This window comes from Furipterus horrens, unplaced genomic scaffold (assembly GCF_987537825.1).
Source record: "Furipterus horrens unplaced genomic scaffold, mFurHor1.1.pri manual_scaffold_4, whole genome shotgun sequence".
In the NCBI taxonomy this organism is placed as follows: domain Eukaryota; kingdom Metazoa; phylum Chordata; class Mammalia; order Chiroptera; family Furipteridae; genus Furipterus; species Furipterus horrens.
Window position 1 is genome coordinate 88,135,201 of NW_028327174.1, and position 23,298 is coordinate 88,158,498.

The following is a 23,298-nucleotide window of genomic DNA, read 5'->3' on the forward strand; positions in this document are numbered from 1 at the left end:
TTCCTACCAGGTGACCAGAAAATAATTTTCATCAACAACACTACAGTTAAAAAGTTCACACCACTGTAATATCTATGTCAGTCGACATTCCTTGTCTTCCCCCCGTTCCCCCCCCCCCATTTATAGAATGATAGACAGTCACATCTCTCTGGTCTAATCCCCAACTGAAACCTTCATTATAATGAAGAAAAGAAACAGGAAGGAGACTTCTGGTGCCATTTATTTTCCTGTGACAGGAACAAAGCTGCTGTGCCACAGCTTGAAAAACACACAGGGATGACTGTATAGTACAATAATGCAAAATGCAAAAGCAAGTATTTTTCCCAGAAAAAAGAATCTGTTTCCCCTATGACAACCTTTCCTCCCCACTCAAAAAACACCCCATACAGGATTTCCACCGAAAGTCAGAAGCTTCCGAAGCCATGTTGCACAAGCAGAACACAGGACCAAGGCCACAGTCTTGCCTTCTGTTTCCTGCCCAGACTGTGCTCCTAGGTTCCCCAGGCTTTATAACTCCTCTTTAAAGCCTTTTTGAGTCCCTGGCCAGGATTCGTATTCCTCACTGGGTGCCAACCACGTGACATACACCTTCACTGGGTCAATGTTCCAGTGTTTATGGAAGGATATGGGAACCTGGTGAGAAAGGTAGTCTTCAGGGTAATCCATGGGCCGGGCCTGCAGGAAGAAAAGAGAATTACGCTCACTTTGTTCATTGAGAACAACTTTGCCCCAGAATAGCATGTAAATGTATGAAACAATCATGTTCTTTCAATATTTGCTATTGGTTGTCGGAATCTCAAGCAAGAAAAAAAACTGTTCCACTAAAACAAAATGCTCCCTCAGTGTAGGCTTTTAGCCTTTGCCTCTCCAGTTACTTTAATATCCCAAATGCATCACTTTTTGCTTCTGCGTTCCATAGTCATGCCTCTGGAAGATTCCTCAATTACAGGTAATAAATATAGAAGGCTTTCCAAGGTAAGGCATTTCAGTTACTATTATGACTTCTGCAAAAAGGCAGAAAAAATTATTTCTATTTCCCAGGTCTGTAAATTGGGCCGCGTGGGGTCAGGAATGCGTGCGTCTTTCAGAGGAGAAAAGGTGGGGCTGACTCACTCTCCTCCTACATGAATATCTCTCCTGGCTCCAGAAGTGTGAATGGACATTTTGTGTAACCTAAAACGGTTTACAAGAGCCTCAGAAATTATTGCATTTCAAAATTCTCTAAATATAAGAAATGAAATTTAAACAGAATCAGGTATAGCCTAGATCAACAAGACTGAATAAGCAGCCTACAGGGTTTGGAAGGAAACTGACACCAGATCTTGCTTTGTTTGCTCTAAACAAAGCATCATAGTAACTCACTGGGTTATCAATACTGAGTCTTCACTTTAGTAAAACTAGAAGTGATACATTTTAAGAACGAGTCTTCTCTAGGCTAATATTTTATTACATTCTGCTTAAATTTTTGATGAATATTTAAACTCTTGTGAGTGGTTCACAGAATACTTTCATTAAAATTTTATTTCATCCAATACTTGAAACAACCTTGCAAGATGATCAGATTATCATGACTCTTCCCTAATTAACAGATGAGGAAACCAGAGCTCACAAGAAGTTGTGACTTCCCTGGTGTGGCATGACTAGCAAATGTTGGCATGAGGGCGAGGGCTGGTGCCCCGTTGCTAGTCCAGTATCCTAGCTGGTCCTTAGCATGCAGGTCTGGCACGCCAAGTGTACTTTGGCCCCTGGCCTCTCCGGATGTGCAATGGTGGCATTCACATCCTGCTCAGATAAGTGTTCCAACGGTAATACCTGGGAGAAAGACTTCAGAGTAATGTAGGGGGAGAACCTTCACCCTGGTCATTGTATTGCCCTTTAAAAATCTAAGCACTCATGGAGTTAAAAAATTTTTAAGGAAATTGAAAAGGAAAAGAGTGAGACAGAGAACAAAAATATACTGGAGTAAAGTCTAATTGAGTTGGGGACGTTTTGATTAGTTAAGGGAATTCATATACTCCAATGTTTACTAGCAACGCCCTCCGAGTTTGCTGGAGGAAACCTGAGGAGAGCACATTCCCAATTCAGTTCTCAGATAAACCCCAAAAGAAAGAAAGAAAAAGAGTGGAAACAAATCACTGGTCGTTTTTCACATTTAAAAATGAAAGGTTGACCCTGATTGGTATGGCTCAGTTGGTTGGGCATCATCCTGCAAAGCAAAAGGTTGCTGGCTCAATTCCCAGTCAGGGCGAATGCCTGGGTTGCAGGTTCAGTCCCTAGACAGGGTGTGGATGAGAGGCAACTAATCAATGGTTCTCTTCCTCTCTTTCCCTCTCCCTTCCCTTCTCTCTAAAAATAAATAAATAAAATATATATATTTAATATTAAAGGTTAAAGATACAAATATGTCTAACAGGAAGGAAATAAATCAATAACATCTTTCTATTTATTTATTGCAAAACCAAAAAGCTCAGAGCTGTATTTATTTATTGAAGTTAATAAAGGAAAATCATTTTACTGATCCACAAACACCTACAATCTGAGGCCACCCCACCGTTTTTCCCTCTGCCAGTGTCGATTCCAGAAGTGATAACTGCATCTAAGGAGCCATGTATGCAAGGGAAGAGCTGGCCTAGCAAGCATTAGAAGGTGCTAATCATGTCTGATAAAGGAGGCCACAGAAGAGTAAGACAAAACTAGAAAAGTAAAATGCATCCAAAGAGGCATCTATAACATTGAGAAGTCTATACAGCCTCTAATAATCATATCTCTGTGTCCAAAATGCCTGAAGGAAATCCCAAATGGGCAGGGTCACACATGAGGAAGGCCCTAGTAAGAGACAGATGTGCAGGAAAAGAGAGACATGGCTTAAACTACACATGAACATAAATTGGGCAAAATTAAAACCTTTTTATCTGTAAAGATTAAAGCACACCAAACAGTATAACAAATGGAGATTAAAACTAGATTTTCTTATACATACGTTTTACAAATGTATTGAGGTATGATTTTTATACACACAAACCACAGTTTAAAAATGTTTGGTAAATATCCAGGTAGGCAACCACAGATCCAGTTTTAGAACACTATAATTCCCTGGCAAGCATTTGCAGTCAATCCCTGCCCCCACTGGCAGACCCAGGAAACCTCTGATTTGCTTTCTCTCTCTAGTGTTGCCTTTTCTAAAACTTTCTTATCAGTGGAATCATATTGATACAAATACTTTGTGCCTGGCTTCCCTTGCTTAGCATAATTGCAGTTATCAGTGGTCAATCCTCTAACTGCTGAGCAATATTGCATTGCGTGGAAATACCACACAAACAAGACACATTTCTGATCACACAGCTTTCATGGGTCAGAAATCTGGGCACAACTTAGCTGCAAGCTCCGCTTCACTGTCTCACAGAGATGCCAGCTAGGCTCTGTGGTCTCATCTGAGGCTCGACTGAGGAAAAAAGCCCCTTCCAGGCTCACTTGGTAGTCATGGCAGGATTCAGTTACTTGTGAACTAGTGGACTGAGGAGGGCCTTACCTCTTTGCCCCCAGGGCAGCTTGTTTCACCAAAACTTGTAAGCCAGGAAGGCTATAGGGAAAGTATGCAAGGGAGATGGAAGTAACAAACCCTTATTAACCTAACTACAGAAGAGATGTCCCATCACCTTCTTCATACTCCAGTGACCCACACTCAAGAGCAGGGGATTACACAAGGGCATGAACACAAGCAGGAGGGGACTATTGAGAGCCATGTCATAAACTGCTTGCCATATGTATGTTTAACTGCCAGAATGCTCCCACAGTGACTGTCTTTTATATTCCCACTAGCAATAGATGAGAGATCCAGTTTTACACATCCTCATCAACACTTGGTATGGTCTGCCTTTCTGCTAAGCTATTCTAATAGATGTATGTATGGTGGTGCCTTATACAGACTTTGGTCTACATTTCCCTAAAGACTGAAAATGTTGAGCATCTTTTCATACACTTGTTTGCCATTCATATATCTTCTGTAGTGGACTGTCTATTCAAATCTTTTGCCCATTTTACACTGTAATTTGTTTTCTTACTGGGTTGTAAAAGATTGTTACATATTCCAGACACAAGTCCTTTATTGGATGTATGATGTACAAGTATTTCTTCCATTCTATGACTTGAATTTTTATTTTCTTAATACCTTTTGAAGATCAAAGTTTAAAAAAATTTTTATTAAGTTCAATTTGTGAATTTTTTCCTTTTATGGATAATGCTTTTGATGACATAAGAAATCTCTGCCTAAACAAAGGTCACAAAGAATAATCCCTATGTTTTCTTCCAGAAGTATATAGCTTTAGCGCTGATATTTCATACTATGATCGATTTTGAGTTCGTTTTTATGTATGGTTGTGAGGTAAGGTTCTATGTGGATATATATCATTGTCTGGCACCACTTGTTCCATTCCCCATTGGTTGTCTTGGCATCTTTACCATAAATGGGAGAATTTATTTCTAGACTCTCTGTCTTGTTCCATTGTTCATCCTTACACTAAACTCATATTGTCTTGATTATTGTAGAGTTATAATAAGTTTTAAACCTATACATGTAATTCCTCCCATTTTGATCTCCTTTTTAAAAATTGCTTTGTATTTCCTTATACATTTTACAATCATATAGTCAATTTTTATAAAGAAGCCTGCTATAATTTTTATATAGATTGCAATGAATCTTTAGGTCAATTTGGGGACTGTAAGGAAAGAAAATTTCCCTGAGTTTCTGTTTTCCTGTAAATAAAAGTTTAACTCATTAGAAACATCTCATACCCCATGAGAATAAGATTTGTAGCTATTTGTCTAGTTAATTGCTCTGACCCAAAATGACAATAAAACTTGCCTTATCTCTTGAAGAAGGCCAATGGTTACATCCTTGAACTAGTCCCTGGGTACCAGGAAGACCTGAACACTATCACCCTAGGGATACATTTATATTTCAAAGAGGAATGAGATCCCTGGAGAGATTTTCTTTCCATTATCAAACGGCTGGAGTAAGGAGCGGAAAGGGACAGCAACCTCCTTCACCTTTATATGCAGAGGAAATAAATTTTCCTTTTCCTTTGCCTGTGGGTATCTGGTTACTTGTATAGGACAACTGACCTGGCTCTCATCATATTGCCCTAGAGGAAAAACCAAGTCAAAAGGGCAGTGGGGGGTGGGGGCAAGGTGTACTTATTATTTGATGAGAGGAATTTAATTTAAAAATCTGTTTCTGATCAAGAACATTTCATGTGGACATTTAGAATATAATGAATAATTTAAAATTAATAAAATAAATTAATAAAATTAATTTAAAATCAATTTAAAGAATCAACAGTGAGGTTCCATCACAGCAACACTGAATCTTTCAATTATGCATATAAGTTCTTTGGCTTCTCCCTTTCCTATACTATTCTTAATTTCCCCCTATTTTGTTCCTACCAATTATGCTTCTCCCATTCTCTCCCCTTCCCCTTCCAAGCCAATAACCCTCCAAATGATCCCCATACTTATCATTCTGTTCTTATTCTGGTTGTTTGCTTAGTTTGTTTTTGTTTTTATATTTTAGATTCAGTTGTTGACAGTTGTGAGTTTGTTGTCATTTTAATGTTCATAGTTTCGATCTTCTTTTTCTTAAGTAAGTCCCTTTAACATTTCATGTAACAATGGCTTGGTGATAATGAATTCCTTTGGCTTGGCCTTGTCTGGGAAGCACTTTATCTGCCCTTCTGTGAGAAGAAATCTTCCTTTGTCCCTCTGAGGTAGAAATAAAATCCATTCCTCACCTGATGGAAGAGAGGGCTGTGTGTCACAGGGACTTCCAGACCACTGAAGCACATGCCCAGGACCATGTCATCGGGAGCATCATTGCTGTAGCAACGACAATTACTCGCAAGAAGTCTCCTGATGGCTTCTCTGCTGAAGACCATTCTAGTAAGAAGTCAGGGCAGACAAAGGAGTTAGAGCCGCTCCTTGAAATCATGAAGTTGAATAAAGAAATACCATTCTGAGGCTACATTTTTTATAGAAAAGATGTTGACATCAGCAATCCTGTATATTTAATATAAATTCTGGGGGAAATGTTTTTGTACTTTCTATAAAAGGAAAATCATTTAAGAGATGTTTACCTATCTAATGGGTAGTTTTATTTTTTTATATATTTCTTGGTAATACTATGCCATGTTCTTTTTCTATATGCCACTGGAGATGGGAATTATTCTTTAGTTCCCAAACTCTCAGTGAGATCACTAACAAAATCTGCCCACACTCCCAGCAGGTAGATGGGCCCAGAAAAATGAGGTACCTCACTCACACAGGGGATAACAGACAATGAGATAAAATCTGACTGAAAAGCCATTCATTGTCTAAGTGACTCCAGTCTATGGAAGCTTCCATATGGTGATTAGGTGAAAGAGAGAAAAGAAAAAGAGAGGAAGAGAGATTGATTTGCCTCAAACAGTGCTCTGACGGTATCTGACCTGATGTGTTGGGTACTTTCTGGTAGAACTCCATTACTGCCTTTCCAGACTCCCTCACCAGCCAGTCCTGGCTTTGTTCTTACAACAAGGGCACAACCCTGGGGCAGGCCATCTGCTTCTGGCTTCTGCAGCTTCTGGGGCAGAGGCATGGCACAGGGGCAACCACAAGTTCCAGCAGAACTTTGGTGGCAGCTCACAGCAGTAGCAAGGGTCCAGTCCTGGTCTGGCTCCATGCAGCACCATGACCGACAGCAGCAGCCACAGCAGCCCACAAAGATGGCTCCAGGAGATGGCACTTGCTTTGCTTCTCCAGCCGTAGGAGCAGTAACAGTTTTCTATGGTTACCGACCTAGAGGCAAGGTCACTGCTTTCTGTTATTCCTCTGACAATTTTCTAGCACTTGGTACCAAGTTTCTGAAATAAATTCTCCCCTTCTTAACATACAGATTGGTTTCTGGCTTCCATCTAGTCCTAGGGATCATTTCATATCATGAACAACCCAATAGTGATAGGGCTAACGGGACAAATATGGTTCGCAACTTCATTCCCAATAAGCAACGACACTCTTGAAGGCAAAACTGTCTAAAATTTATCCATATATTCCCACAGCCAAATATAGGGCCTCACACACAGTAAGCATTTGATAAAAGTTTGATGCACCAAATAAATGAGAATGAAGCTCCCTTTGCAAAGATCTTTCTGAAAGAGGAAGAGTTCTACAGGTCAATCTAGTAGAAGAGGAAAAAGGACAAAGAGTTTAGACACAATCCCTGATGCAAAAATGTTCATTCTGTGCCCCTCTGGGCTCACTTCACAGCAATTTAACTCACCCAAGTGACACAATGATGCTGAGACAGTCTCCCTGCCCTTGCAAGGATGTCAGAAGACACAATGAAATATAACCAGACAGAAAAAAGAAGCTATTTTTTAAAGAGTACACAAGAAAATGTGACTGTACAAGAAGAACTATACAAAAAAGGAAAACTGCAGGTTTAAAACTCACCATAAACTTTCTTTTAAAAAGTCTAGTGTCCACCTGGTTCCTGGGCTGCACACCTGCACGGCTGTGTTAAACTTCAAGTCATCTCACTGACCCCAGGAAAAAGGCGTATGTGAGGAGACACGTGTGGACTGTACACGAACAGTCCCCTTAAACGCCACCTATGTGACGCCATATCGAGGAAAATTTCATAAGTATACTCATATTCCAATCAAAGCTGTAATCTTGTTCACTGTCAACCCAATTTAAATAAAAATACTTCTTTATTCCTTTTGCCAACATCGAGTAGAATGAGAAAGATGAGAAAGGCCTTTTATTTGGGCCCACTCTCTAGAAAATTAACTTTACGAGAAGACAAAATATAAGCACGAAATATTTATCAGTATTTGAATTTGGGCCTACTCACATAGAGCAATCTTGCATTCATTATTCAAATAAACCAAGTATACAAGGTCCTTTAATAACACCTGTTTACTAGTGTGCTCATGGGGTCTTTCAAAACAAAGTTGCTGCCAAAATGGAAAATTACGTGTCATACCATGGTACGTCTGCCAACTTTTAAATATTAAGAAGATGGTGAAAGGCAGTAAGACTAACAATGTGATTTCCTTCAATACATAATATACTCATTTTAAAAATAAAAAAATATTGAAATAAGAGGCAGAGACATGCCCCAAAGAGTACCAGCAAGTCAAGAACACACATAGAAGATAAAGTGCCTCAGAAATCTGACCTTCCCCTGCCCCAACTGCCGACACTGGTCTTCCAGCAGATGAAAGGTCATGGTCATGGCTCCCTGGGTAACACTGTCAAAGAGAGTCATGATATCCTGGTCACAGCTTCCTACCCAAACATGTAAAAGTAAGTATTTTCATAAAAAGAAAACAGTTACTAAACCAATTGTCCCCCAATACGCAGACTTTCAAGAGGTAAGCACAAGGTGAAAAACAAACACCTGGATTCAAATAGTGCACAGGTCTCATTTCCCAAACAATACAGAAAACCTGCATGTAAGTCAACAGAGGCCACACTCCCAACTTGGCTCTGACCAGTGGAGCTTAGAAGGATGGTTTAAGGCAATGTTTTCAGAAACTTAATGGACTGTAAACTACAGTGAGAAAGCAAATATATTTGATATTACAATACTGTGTGTGTGTGTAAAATGGAAACAAAAATTTCACAAAACAATACTTGCCCTTAACCACATGTGACACACTATAATATTCCTAGTTCATTCTATTCCATTCTATAGTTCATTATTTTTAAGTGATGGTTATGATCCTTAATTTTACAAGCCATCGACTGATCCTGACTTGCTATTTAAACAAACATGTTGGTTCTTCAACTACACCATCAGGAAAGTCTATGTAATACTAGAAAAATTATTCAACATTGAGTCCGTCACTTTTATCCAAAGTTGACATGAGACAATCTCACAAAGAATTCTTCTGCATCTCTGTAAAAGATCTATTAACTACAGAACAGTACACTGGCCAACGTTAGCCATGTAAAGATCAATGCTAGTGATCTGTGATCTGCATTTGTTTATTCAGTTATTCAATGCACTTTGTAAAAATAAATGAGTCCTGTGCTAGGAAGTGAGGATGTAATGAGAAACAAGACACAGGCACTGCCTTTAAATAATTAATAATTTAGGTGGAAAATGAAAAAGTAAATAGGCAATTAAATGATAATGGTTTGCATAAAATGCCATGAAAGTACATTAGAAAGGTATCAACTAGATTTGAGAGGCTAGACCAGGCTGAAAGCGTTCAAGAATAAATAAATGACTATACTGGGTCCAAAAGAATGAAAAGTATTAGCCCCTTGACAGAGGCAGAAAGTTGGGGTGTCAGAACAATGCCATAGAGACCAGCAGATGATTATCTTGGTGGGAAAGGGGAAAGCCAGTGCCTCTGAGGAACTGAGATAAATTCAGCATGAGTTCTTTCAGTAAGAGGGCGCAGATGAAAGAGGCATCTGCCAAGACCATGAGAGGCCTGGCAGACTTGATATGGAATGTGGAGGCAATGGAAGGTTATAAAAGGATGCTCTTGTGGTAATGCAAAGAAAAAAAATCACATTAACCTATGGAATTTTTGAAGAGATGGATGATATGAAGTCTAGATGAACTAATTCCTAGAGAGAGGCATACTTCCAAGGTGGGGAGCAAGCTGAGACAGCTTTCATGGCAATGGGCCTGGGGGCTGAAGGGTGGAAGAAAAGCCTGCCAGAGCCTCTTGCCCCAAAGCAGTGGCCTCAGAAGACCAGAGAGGCTGTGGATTAGGCAAACTCAAAGTGATTAAAATGAGGTCTCATCTTGTTGAAGTCCAAATGATTATCTCCTAGCCTTAGCAGCCAAAAGTTAAAAAAGGGTTCACACTCTTGGGGAAAAAATAAAGCAATGGGAAGTTAGTGAAGGCCTCTAAGCAGGAGAGGGCAAAAATCAGATATGCTTTGAGAAAGGTCTCTCTCACTATAGTGTGAACAACAGAATACAGAAGTAGGGAGACCAGGAGGCTGTGGAAGGAACCCACTATGCTGGAGATGATGGTGACCTAGACTAAAATTATGGAGGTACAGACAGAGAAGTATTGACAGAAGAGATATTTAGGAGATAAAATCAACACAACTTAGCAACTGAGTCAAGCACAGGGGAGTGGGGAATGAAGAAGAGGAAGAGTAGGACCTGATTCACAGATTTCTGGGGTAGGAACTGGCATATGCTGGTGTCTTCTCTGGAAGGGAAGGGCAACTGGAAGAACATGAAAACGAGTTCAAGTCAGAAATGAGGAGGTCAGTATGGGAGGTGTTGAATTTAATGAGCCCTTGAATCATCCCAGTGGAGGTGGCCTCGGGTAAGTGGACATTTGAATCAGGAGGTCAAGAGGGAATTCCAGGCTGGGGATAGGAAGTGGGGTGCACTTGACATGAAGTCATGGTGTGGGTGAGATCAGTGAGAGTGAGGAGAGAGACTAGAAAAGGTGACTGAAAAAGACAGACATTTAGGGAGAGATAAAAGAAACTGAGAAGTTATGAGCAGAAAGACAGGAATAAACAATGACAGAAGGGTGTTCTAGAGAGTAAGAGAAAGCAGTGTTTCAAGGAGTAACAGTCAACCCCATCAAAGGCAACTCAGAGGTTAAATAATATAAAGAATGGAATGGATCCATCTGACTGGCTGCATGGATCACACTGATAAGCTAGTTTAAGTAGAAGGCCATAGACACTGGCCCCAAGTCACATGCAGGTCAGATGGCAGTGGAACGGTGGAAGCAGGGGAGTGAGAATAGTGAATTCTTAAGATATTTTTTCAAGGAGAGAAGGGAGGAGGTGTGGTGACAGGAAGAAGTTTTAAGATGAGGTAACTGCAGGTATCAGAAAAGATAGTAGCAGGCAAAAATTCAACATGTAGGAGGCTAAAGGTGCCACATTGGTGGTTCAGCAGTGCCTGAATCAGGACAATCCAGGAGAAGCTAGCACTGTGGCTCTCATTTACACTCCCAGTGCCCTCCCAGTGCCTGGAACACACTGTTTTTTTGACTGAATGAATGACCAACTGGAGCAGTTGAAGGCAATGTGGGTAGTTAAGGTAAAACCCGGCTTCAGAGGCTTCTAGTGCCAGTCTCAGAAATCATAGCCAAATACAACTGGCAAGGAAGACAACAAGAGTTTGCTCGCAGAGAGCACATAAAAAGTCACTTCTAAGTTAAAAATGTATTAACACCTTTGTGCTACAACATATATAAACCCATATGCAAATACCAGCCCATTTCAAAAGTGGAAGGCTCTGGCTTAAAGGGTACCGTGTCTTGACCCTTAAATGGCCCCCATACCTCACCCAGAAAACTAAATGTATTACCAAAAGGCTGCAAAGAGCTTTTTTTAAAATGAAGAGGTCAGTATTCCTTGGCCTTACCTTTCAGTGTCCTTTCAAAGGCCTGTATGCACCCCCATCTCCTACTGCTCATGACCTCAGGTGATGCATTGTCACTGCTGAACTGATCACTCCTCCTGCCCAGCCTGGGGTATCACTGCATGAGGGCCACCCCCACAACCATGCTGCATACACAACTGAATCAGCTAGACCAAGCAGGAAGACCTGGATATGATGCCTGAGACCCTGCAGTAGAACCGTTCTCATCTTGGGGACTGCAAAGCAAAAATATAAAATCCTAGCCCTTCAGAAGTTTATAGTCCAATGCCTAGAATGTTGCCCAGCACACAGTGATCACTCAACAAACTCCTGTTGGATGAGTTTAAATTAATATAGTTGGTAACTATAATAATACAATTAAAAATTTTTTAATAAAAATAAAAAGTCTTCCTAAATATCCCAATAGCAAAGACTATAGAAATAACAGAAAAAACTGATTAATTGATTTACCCATATAAATCAAATTAAGATCTTTCCCCATAAAAGATTTGGCAAATGTTTCATTTAAAAACATTTGATCTGAAACCTATTTGAAACCTATACATTCTACACAAATATCACTTAACTGCTGGAGTCTGAACTTCTACACTACTCTTTTCCCAAATGTGATTTGCAAGCACTGAATCATTTAAAAGTCTAATGATTTATTTGCTGAAAATAAAATCTATATCCAATTTTTTTTCATTTAATCAGGTAATTAAAACTAACTGGCTACCCAGAAAAAAGCATTACACTTCTAGCAAGGACCTTAACATGTATTGTTTCGTCAAGGAGTAAAATATCCCTTACTGTGGTTCTTTCCATATTTAACAAATGGGTACAACTATCATTCCCAGAGCACTTACATATCAGTAAAGATCCCACAGCCACAGACCCAACTCTCCATCCAGAAAGGGGAGTGCAGTGTGCAGAGAATATGCGGGAAGCCATGCTCATAGTTACCCTCCTCCTCCCGTGATGTAGCTGTAGCCACCAGTGCCCAGGCCATAGCCGTAGCGCTCTCCCAGGAACACGGGCTCACCGGACTCATAGCAGCTCAGTAAGTGTTGCAGCCTGAAGATGCTAGGATTACCAAGGGAACATAAGCAATGACTATTTAATACAGTAAATAGTTTTAGGGTTCTTACATCCCAGTGGTGACATTATAAAATATGATACCAAAATCATTGAGAGATGAAATTCAAATGATTCACAGAAGGAATGGATTTTTTTAAAGAAAAAAAAAAAAAGAATTGATGAATACTGTACATTACTGAAAACAGGAGAAAAATTGAGAAACATGGGCCTTCCTCCCCAGTCTTAAGGAGCCCCTGACAGTGTGTGGCTGCCCAGTTTGGGTGGGAGGTTAATGAAGATGATATAGCAAGTGTACTATATAACTCATTTCTACGCATCCTGTTCCTTAGGGAGTGTGAACTAATTATCACATATCTTCAGGTATACTTGGTGGTGTTTTTGTTTTTGTTTTTAATTATCAATGGCCAAAAGGAAGTCTGGAGAACTAATGAAGTCCACATCAGATTGGCTAGCAGGTGAGGAAGGGAAGGCAGGCAGGTGGGCTTTCCAGGAAATGCTCCATTTATGATCCACAGTGATGCTTCGGTTTTCCTGGAGTACTTCGCCCTTGTCTGTGGTCTTCTTATGTCTATTTGTTTATACCTCTGACCCAATACTTGTCATGTGTCAACAATGATGACTTATACAGGACAATGAAAAAATTCAAGGGCTGGTCAGAAAAATGCCTGCAACTATTGTTGCTGTAAAGATGAAAAAAAAGATTTCATAGGAAAACAAAACCTAGAAGTTACTTTTAAAGGCAACACAAAGGTTGATGCTAAGAAAAGCTAGTTTTTCCATGCGGTAAGAACTTAACCACTCACAAATGCATCGTAAAGTCCTTCCACTGTTTCTTCTAAACTGGAGCTTTCACACCAGCTAACCCTATGTACCCTCATGATACTAATTCATATTCCTTGAAAAAAAGGTTTATGATGGTCAATAACTTAAGATTACATTTTCTTAATTGGCTAAATAAATGTTAATGTTTCTCAAGACTGTGATTCATCTCCAAGAGGTGGATATGATACCAAGCATTCCTCTAAATTACTCATGATGAATTCTGTTCCCACAGGACAGAATTAACATTTAAAGCACTAACGTTCTAGCATCTTGTTTTTTTCTCTCTTTGGGGAGGAGTGAGGTGGGGTTATAAGGAAACAAAGTAGAGATGAAAAAGAGGAGGTAATCTTTTCCATCCTCCCTCATGCTGCTTACAAAAGTACCCCAAGTCATAGACATGAGGCTGACAGTGAAGAAAACAAATTAATGCATGAAAAAAAAAAAAAAACCTCTTATAAACGCAGTGCTAAAAGAGTCTACAAGTCTGCTCATTCGGTTTATATCTGTCTGAAGGTCAAGTCCTCTGATAATGTTGACAGTTTCAGAATGGCCAAAAAGAAATGTTATCTTTGGAAATGATCCTGTTTTTGGCACACAAGTTAAATATTCTAGGCCACTAATTTGGAATTAGTCTTGAGGAAGTCTAGCTCTGCAGGGGAAGGCCAGTAAGTGTGTGGATACCTATAAAACACAACTCAGTTATGGAGAATGAACCTTAAAGGTCCCCAAGGAAATCACAGTCATTGGTTGGTAACAGGCCCAGTAAAACTCAAAAGCCCTCTGGGGAAAATTTATGTCTCCTTGACTAGAGAATAAATAAAAGGTATTTCTCCTCTTCCTACATATTGTAAAATTACCGCTTCAAATTCTCAACTTTCAATTTGTGAGGTTAATATATTTAGCATCTCTTCTGGGTTTGTTTTCCTAATGACATTAACCATTTCCATAGTCAAAATATCATTTTAAAATTGAAAAATCATAAACTAAGTCTGAAAAGTATTACATCCTTCATAATGACTAAAAACTGGACATGTGACAAACGCCAACCAATCTTCAATTCTGTCCAAGTGGACTGATCCCAAATCTTAAAATTGTTCAGCTTCGTGACTTCAAAAAAGTTAGAGTTCATGGTGATAAAAAATATCAAAGTCTTGAAAGGAAAAGGTGACAAAGTTCAAACTCAAAAACACATTTAAGACAATACTGAGTAGTTAGATATTATTGCTGGTAAATACGGGGAGAAAAAAAAGCGCTAAATGAAGATCTGGCAAAACTTCCTGGAAGATTAACTGTCCTGAAGATGATGGCATGAATGTTGCAATTACAGATACAGCACACATGCTGCATGAGATGCTATCAATAAGGACAGTGTGGGGGTGGCTGTGTGTGGCTCTGATGCTGACAGCTGTGTTTGGGGTTCTGTGGGTTTATCATTTTCATCAAATTTGGAAAGTATTTCTGTAAATATTTGTCATGTGCCCCTTCTCTTCAGGGGACTCCAACTGCATACATACAAGGTCACCTAGAATTATCCCACAGCTCTGCTTACCTGTTTAAAATTGTTTTTTATTTTTGTATTTCATTTGTATAATTACTGTTGCTGTGTCTCTAAGGTCAGAGACACCTTCCTCAGCAATGCCTAATCTGCTGTTAATCCCATCCAGTGGGTTTTTCACTTCAGACAATGTAGTTTTCATCTCTAGAAGTTCGACTTCAGTATTATGTATACCTTACATATCTCTTTTTGAACATAATGATTAGAGTTGCAGTAACTATTTATTAATGACAGCTTATAACCACTAATTCTAACATTGTATCTTTCCTGGGACAACTTTTCTTTTCATTTTAAGATTTTATTTATGTATTTTTAGAGAGAGGGGAAGGGAGGGGGAAAGAGAGGGAGAGAAACATCAATGTGTGGTTGCCTCTGGCAAACCCCCAACTGCTGATCTAGCCCACAACCCAGGCATGTGCTCTGACTAGGGATCAAACCGGTGACCCTTTAGTTCACAGGCTGGCACTCAATCCACTGAGCCACACCAGCTAGGGCTCTGGGACAATTTCAATCAATTTAGCTTTCTCTTTGTTACGGGTGAATTTTCTTGCTGCATTGCAGGCCTGGTAACTTTTGACTGGGTGAAAGGCATTGTAGATCTTCTTGGGTGCTGGATGTTTTGGTATTTGTGTAAATCCTCTTGAGTTTTGTTCTGGATATGAGCTCATTACTCAAACTGGAAACAGTTTGGCCTTTTGGGATCTTGCTTTCAAGGTGTCAGGCAAGACTGGAGCAGTGCTATTTCCCACTACTAGAGCAAGACCTTCTACCCACTGCCCTGTGAGGCTGGGGCACTCCAGGCTGGCTGGTGTAAACAGGTACATATACTCAGCCTGGTGAGTTCAGGCACCATTCCTTCCAGTCATTTTGGTTGGTCCTTTCCCCAGCCTGCATTAGTTTCCTCACATGCAATGCTGATTAAAACTTCAGTGGTGCCTCCACAGACCTCTTCTATGCTTTTTCTGTGTGGTTCTGTCCTGCAAACTCCAGTTGCCTTGGGTGTCCAGACTCTCAGCTTCAGATTTTCCACTCAAGGAGTTGGCCAGGTCCCACCTGGGTTCCCATTCCAGAGCAGTGACTTGGACACTTGCATAGGACAGCTAGCTGGGGCAGTCATACAACTCACCTCAACTGCTTCCTGGGTCTCATCTATCATTGTCCTTTGTTGCCTAATGTCCAGTGCCTTAAAAGCCTGCATTTCCTATATCTTGTCCCTTTTGGTGGTTGTTTCAGATTTGTGAGAGTAAATTCAGTCCCTGCTATAGCATCTTGGCCGGAAAGAGAAGTACCCATCATAGTGTCTAAAAATGAATATATATAGAATATGAAGCCATCCTGGGATGAGAATGACTCCTCACCTTATTAATGTATCATCATCCACAATGACTAACCATGTTATTTTGTCATGGCTGTGATTCAAAAATCTTTCCAAAATGGCAAACGTTTTTCCACAATGACCTAGGAAAGGCAAGAGGAAAACTTACAATGTACTATTTTCTTTAAAATATATATAATTCATTTAAAATTTTTTTTTTTTTTAGTTTTAGGGTTTTAGAAGAAAAAGCTTAAATGTTGGCATGTACTTTAATAATTTGAAATTTTAAAAATCAGTCTCTTCTAATTTTCACAGACATAGAGAACCAGGAGGAACTTTAGAAGTCACTAAGTCTAAGCCATTCATTTCACACACGAGGAACTGAAGATGGACAGATGAAGAGATTATACAAGGTCACATGGCTAACTCGAGGAAGAGATAGGTCTTGTACCCTCACTTGAGCAAACAAGAAAGTTGTAAACCTCAAAGAAATTACAAAGCCTGGTATCTGTCCTTAGATGTACTTATTCTAAAGCAACTTTGAGAACTCCAACTATCACAACCATAGAGAAACAGTGGTGCAAAAGCAGAATTCTATACCTTCATTCATTTTGTAAATACTTGCTGTTAAGTTTTAACTTGAGGATACTGTGGCAGGTTCTAGGCTATGTACTAAAGACACAGTCTGACTAAGACAGTCACAGGCTTTGGGGCCACCAAATAAATGTCAATGCCTTATTTCAAATGCTGAGGCCACGATAAGAATAAAATGCCTGGGAAGAGAACCCAAGTTGATAAATTGAAAGATGCCCCCCATTTCAACAAAGTATTTGGTGACATGAACAAGCTAGTACTAATTAATATTAAACCACTCAATTTGACCTTTATTTTTGTTATTCTTTATCTCTTTCTGTATTTTTAAACATTATGGCATGTATTTTTGAAAATCATCTGAAATTCCTTTTAGAATAAAGTAGAATAAAAATATGAATGATAATAATGCTGGACTAAAAATAAGAAATTCAATAAGGAATGCATGAATAAATAAGTGATTTTAAAGCCAACCTAAACAGAAGCCTAAAAAGCAAGATTAACCTAAAAAGAAAAAAAAAAGGAAATTCATCTAAAAGCATTTTTCAAAACAGACAACAACACACTCAGTAATACATTAAACCTTGTCAGAAGAACTGGTAAACTACAAGAGCAGCATATCTGATTCCACAATGTACTTATCAATAAAGGCAATCAAGATCAATGACTCTATAGAACTAGACAATTAACTTACTACTTTAATTTTTTTTTACTCATAAATGTGTTTGGGGAATCAGAAAACTAAAAAAAAAATGTAGCAGGAACACTAGGTAGAAATTAAGATGAACAAAGGGCATCTGAAGGTGAGGTAGCCAAATATCTACTTACAATTTTTTTAAATAAAAAATGTTTTTAATTAGAAAGCCTGCAATCTGAAGAGAAAACCTAGTGTACATCCAAAAATTGAGTAATTATAATATTAACATATATGGTGATATATATATATAGCTTATACAACATACAACCAGTGTGGAATGTGGTGAAGTGCTACTCAGAAATACACACACAATAAGCTCAAACCATAAACTTCCTGAGGATAGAAACTGTCAGCTTTATTCCTACTTCTCCTGACATCTAACACTGGCTGGAATACAGCAGTTAGAGAACATCCTGGCTGGTTAAATTGCTACAATTAAATGAGTAGAGGCTTTGGTGGGAAGATGATAAATTCACTTTGAACACCCCATCTGAGCCACAATGAATTCTGAAGGTATAAAAATGTATTGTTAAACTTGATCGTAATTGTCATGTGCTCAGTTATATCAATGTGCCTTATTAAAAATGTATAACCTGTCTTAGTACTTATAACATAGTGCTTAATCTGAAAAGATCAGCTCATATCCACAGGTAAAGATGTTGGGATGGGAGAAAGAAAAAAATTTATATAAGGCAAAAATTATAGTATTTATAAGATACTTCATTTTATTACTAGTTGAATTTACTATATTTGCAGAATGGACATTCTGAGTAAGAAGAGTGGTAAGAATGAAGGACTCACCTCTGTCTGTATTAGGAATTCCCAGATCCACTGTAGGAATGGAACTTTCTTCATAGTCACTGTAGTATTCAATAAAGCTGGCCTGACCAGCCCATGTCTGTTTTACAATGGGGACTGAAAAAAGGAGAGAAACAACAGTCAGTAGCAGTCACGTAGAGAAGCCTGGAATCTTGAAGGGGCAGCACAATCCCCTATAAAGAAAAAGAAGAGTGCCTTGTTCTTGTTCAGAGGTTACAAGCCTTAAAGCTCACTTTTCTACCCTGAGAAATGCCAAATGCATTTTCAATAGACTCTGGAGCCAAGCTCTTTTCATTCCTGGTTATAAATACACTTGCTTCCATATAATGATAAATTTTCTGATTATACTGACTGTGTTTAATTGGTGTATAATCAATAATCTGTTTATACTGTTCTGTTTAATTTTACCTAATTTTTCTCTTTTCCCAACAGGGTTCATTTAAAATTCACAATTGGATTTTTAAAAAGCTTTTTAGGGAGATGTGGAATATAATTACTTCTAAGGATTAAAATATTTGATGTGGTTTTGACAGAGATGCAATTTTATCTCTCTTACAATGAGGGTAAGGGAAGCTTTTCAAACTACAGTGTCTGCACCCAAAGATTCCAATAGGACCATCCAACCCTATAAAGGGCACAACCCTACCATTGGGAATCACTATATATAAGTATAATGTCTGACATTATTGTTGCACTTTTGAAAAATGTGGAAGAAATAAGATCTTGAGAACCACTTCATATTTTAAAACTCCATCATTAACAGATAAATTGTTTTAGCACAGTAAACATGAACAACAAAAAATGTTCCTGGTTTTCTGTATTTTAGGGTAAGATGTTAAAAGACAGCTCTGTAGCCACACCTGATATAGAATTCTGCCTGATCACTATTTGATATTAATTCACTTGACCAACTATCTGAGTAATTATTTTCTTCTGTGATTTTTTAAAATTTGTGCATCTCTAAATTTTAAGGAAAAGAAGGGGCTTCCATTGTAGTTTTAACAGAAAAGGTCACCCTAAGATTTTATACCCTGTTAATTTAAGAATCTCAACTTTGATGAACCTAATCTTCAGGCCAATATTTTGTGACATTATCAGATCTTTTCCTTTACCACAGCCCAAACAGAAATAAATTATCTGCAAAAACTGCCAATGCAATGCCAAATTTAAGGTTTAGCTATGTAAGCCAACAAACTCGAACTCAGAAAGCCTTTGTATATAAAATGCAAAAGTGCTCCATTTTATACTTCTTTATACACCAGCTTTAAGAAAAAGACCTATGAATTCTTATTCTAACCCACTAAATATTATTTTCATATATTAACATAATTTTCTGTAACCATAAAAAGGCAGATACAAAGACTTCTCCACGGTAAAACAAAGATGCAGTGAGTACTGACAACGTTGTTATGCAGAAAAAGTTCCACACGTTCTACTTCCAAATTCCAGCACAACAAAAGTCTTCACCTTGACATTGCACTGGCAGTTTGCTTTGCACATAATGACCCCAGAAAGGGTTCCCTGCAGCTTGTGGCCTCTAAATGTCCCCACTGCATAAGGCTGGGAAGGTCAAGAACTTGCCCCAGTCCCCAGCACTGGGTCTTGCAAGCCATGCAGATTCTGCTTCCATTTTCTTGACCCTTAGCCATCAGTTCTTCTGGCTCTAAAAGCTTTATTAAACAGCACAGGTATTTCTTTCAATTAGCTAACTTAAATGAAATTAAAATAAAAATCGAGGGAGAGAACTCATAACCACGGAGAGACAGAAAAGGTTGATACATCACAACGTGATTGGTAGGAAGTGCGGAGATGTGAAAGGGCTGCCTGGGATTCCACGGGTGGCAGCTGAGGGACTGAGAAACAGCTCAGCTGCTGAGGGTTCCCCCTGAGAAGGGCAGGGTCTAAACCCCCAGCTGGGCTTCCCAGCCTACAGTAACAGAGTGGAAAATAAAATACTATCCAGCTGTGAAAAGCGAAAAGCCACAGGGTTTCTTGCTAGCTGAAGAGAAAAAGCTGGAGAAAGAGCTCTGAAGCAGATTACGTACAAAAATGTTTTGGTCCCCATTTACCCTGGGCTCAAGCAGAGGGAAGGCAGAGAGGACTAGAAACCCTTGGGGAGCATTTGGTGCAGTGGCTTTGAGGGGAGAACTGGGGGAACAGCCGACCAGGTCCCAGTGCTGACTCATCCCCAATACTGCAAGCAGACCGTTCCTCTCTGAGTGGTCAGCCTGAGGGGAAGCAAAAGCCCTGCCTACAGGAATTAAGCAGCCATGCCCTCAGTCTTAAGCCTGATGGCTAATACAGACGGAATAGATTAACAAAAAAAGAAGACAGACAAAGGCAGTAGATCCCTGGTAGTCTCCAACAGGCTGCCTAGGGCTAAACTGGTACAGGATCTGACACCACCAGGCGCAGATTCAGGAAGTGCAGATCAATCTAAGAAGCAGCAAAAAACAAGAACAGTCACAAAAATGAGGAGACAGAGAAACAACCCCCCATAGAAAGGAAAGGAAGAATCCCCAGAAAGAGTGCAAAATGAAATAGAGGGGAGCAAACTATCAGATATGAAATTCAAAACATGGATTATGAGGAACATCAATGAGCTCACTGAGCTCAAGGAAAACTACAAAGAACTCCAGGGAAACTACAAGGAACTCCAGGGAAACTACAAGGAACTTACTGAGAATTACACTAGAATGAAAAAGGATATAGAAGCTATCAATAAGAGCCAGGAAGAAATGAAGAATACAATCTCTGAATTGAAGAACACAGTAGAAGGCATTAAAAGCAGTCTAGAGGAAGCAGAAGGTCGGATCAGTGAGCTGGAGGACAACGTAGACAAAAATTCCCAGACAGTGCAACGAAACAAAAAAAGAGTGAACAAGAATGAAGGGGTTTTAAGACAGCCGCAGGACAAAATGAAATGTAATAATATCCATATCATAGGAATTGCAGAAGAAGAAGAGGAGCAAGGGATAGAAAACCAGTTTGAAAAACTAATGACAGAAAACTTCCCTAACATGATGAGAGAAAGAGTCAAGCAAGTCCAGGAAGCACAGAGGGTCCCAATGAAGATGAATCCCAACAGGCCCACTTCAAGACACATCATAATTAAAATGGCAACATTCAAAGACAAAGAGAGAATCCTAAAAGCATCAAAAGAGAAACAACATACAAGGGAGCTCCAATAAGGCTATCATTAGATTTCTCAGCAGAAACACTACAAGCCAGAAGGGAATGGCAAAAAATATTCCAAGCAATGAAAAACAAAGGCCTACAACCAAGAATACTCTACCCAGCAAGGCTCTCATTCAAAATGGAAGGTGAAATAAGGAGTTTCCAAGACAAAAGAAGGCTAAAAGAATACATCTCCACCAAACCAGCACTGCAAGAGATGCTAAAGGGTCTGCTTTAAGTTGAAGAAACAGGGAGAGACAGAGAGGAACACAAGAACAAAGGAGGAAAATGACAATGAAGAAGTACCTATCGATAATACCCTTATATGTAAATGGATTAAATGCTCCAATCAAAAGACATAGGGTAGCTGAATGTATCAGAAAGCATGACCCACATATATGCTATCCAGAAGAGACCCACGTTGGAACAAAAGATCTACAAAGACTGAAAGTGAAGGGATGGAAGAAAGTATTTAAAGCAAATGGACATAAAAAAAAAACAAAAAACCTGGGGTAGCAATACTTACATCAGACAAAACAGATTTCACAGCAAAGGCCATAAAAAGAGACAAAGAAGGGCATTTCCTAATACTTAAGGGAAAAATCCATCAAGAAGATATAACCTTTGTAAACATATATGCACACAGCCTAGGAGCACCCAAATATGTAAGGAGAATTTCAAAAGACTTCAGGAAGGATATAGACAGCAACATACTCAAAGTAGGGGACTTTAACACCACATTGTCAACAATGAACAGATCTCTGAAGCAAAGAAACACCAAAGATATTGAGGCATTGAACAACACTCTAGATCAAATGGACTTAGTTGATATATATAGAACTTTTCACCCCCAAAGAAGCAAAATATACATTCTTTTCAAATGCACATGGTACATTTTCAAAGAAGACCACATGGTAGGATACAAAACAAGCCTCAACAAATTCAAGAAAATTGAAATTATATCAAGCATCTATTCAGATCACAATGGCTTAAAATTGGAAATCAACCTCAAGGAAAAAACTCAAAAACATTCAAATTCGTGGATAATGAATAACATGATATTAAATAATGAATGGGTTACAATGACATCAAGGAAGAAATCAAAAAGTTTCTGGAAATGAATGATAATGAACACACAACAACCCAAAACCTATGGGATACAGTGAAAGCAGTCCTGACAGGGAAGTTCATAGCAATACAGGCCTACCTAAAAAGGATAGAAGAATCTCTAATAAAAAACTTAACCCTACAGCTACAAGAACTAGAGGAAGATAAACAAGCAAAGCTCAGAGCGAGTAGAAGGAAGGATATCATCAAGATTAGAGCAGAATTAAATGACATAGAGACTAAACAAATATTTCAAAAGATCAACAAAGGTAGGAGCTGGTTCTTTGAAAAGATAAACAAAACCAATAAGTCTTTAACCAGGCTCATCAATAAAAAAAGAGACAGGACCCAAATAAATAAATTCAGAAATGAAAGAGGAGAAATCACAACCAATACTACAGAAATGCAAAGGATTGTAAGAAATTATTACGAACAACTGTATCACAAGAAATTTGACCACCTAGATGAAATGGAAAAATTTCTGGAAACATATAATCTTCCAAAACTGAATCAAGAAGAAGCAGAAAGCCTGAACAGACCAATAACAACTAGTGAAATTGAAGGAGTAATCAAAAACTCCCTGCACACAAAAGCCCTGGACCAGATGGCTTCACAGGCGAATTTTACAAAACATTTTGGGAAGAACTAACTTCGATCCATCTCAGACTATTCCAAAAAATCCAAGAAGAGGGAGACTCCCAAACTCGTTCTATGAAGCCAGT

General features: G+C 38.9%; 1 protein-coding gene across 1 annotated transcript in view; it reads right to left on the reverse strand.

Annotated features, from left to right (window-relative positions):
• Nucleotides 1-202: 202 nt before the first annotated feature.
• LOC150012378 (beta-1,3-glucosyltransferase-like) overlaps nt 203-23,298 on the reverse strand; it is a 102,848-nt gene continuing 79,752 nt past the window's right edge. The window contains exons 10-14 of the mRNA XM_090275166.1: nt 18,275-18,388; nt 16,229-16,328; nt 12,359-12,478; nt 5,787-5,931; nt 203-675 (exon numbers count right to left, since the gene is read on the reverse strand). Of these exons, the coding sequence (XP_090131292.1) occupies nt 508-675; nt 5,787-5,931; nt 12,359-12,478; nt 16,229-16,328; nt 18,275-18,388 (647 nt within the window). The 3' untranslated portion in view covers nt 203-507. The remainder of the gene's footprint in view (nt 676-5,786; nt 5,932-12,358; nt 12,479-16,228; nt 16,329-18,274; nt 18,389-23,298) is intronic.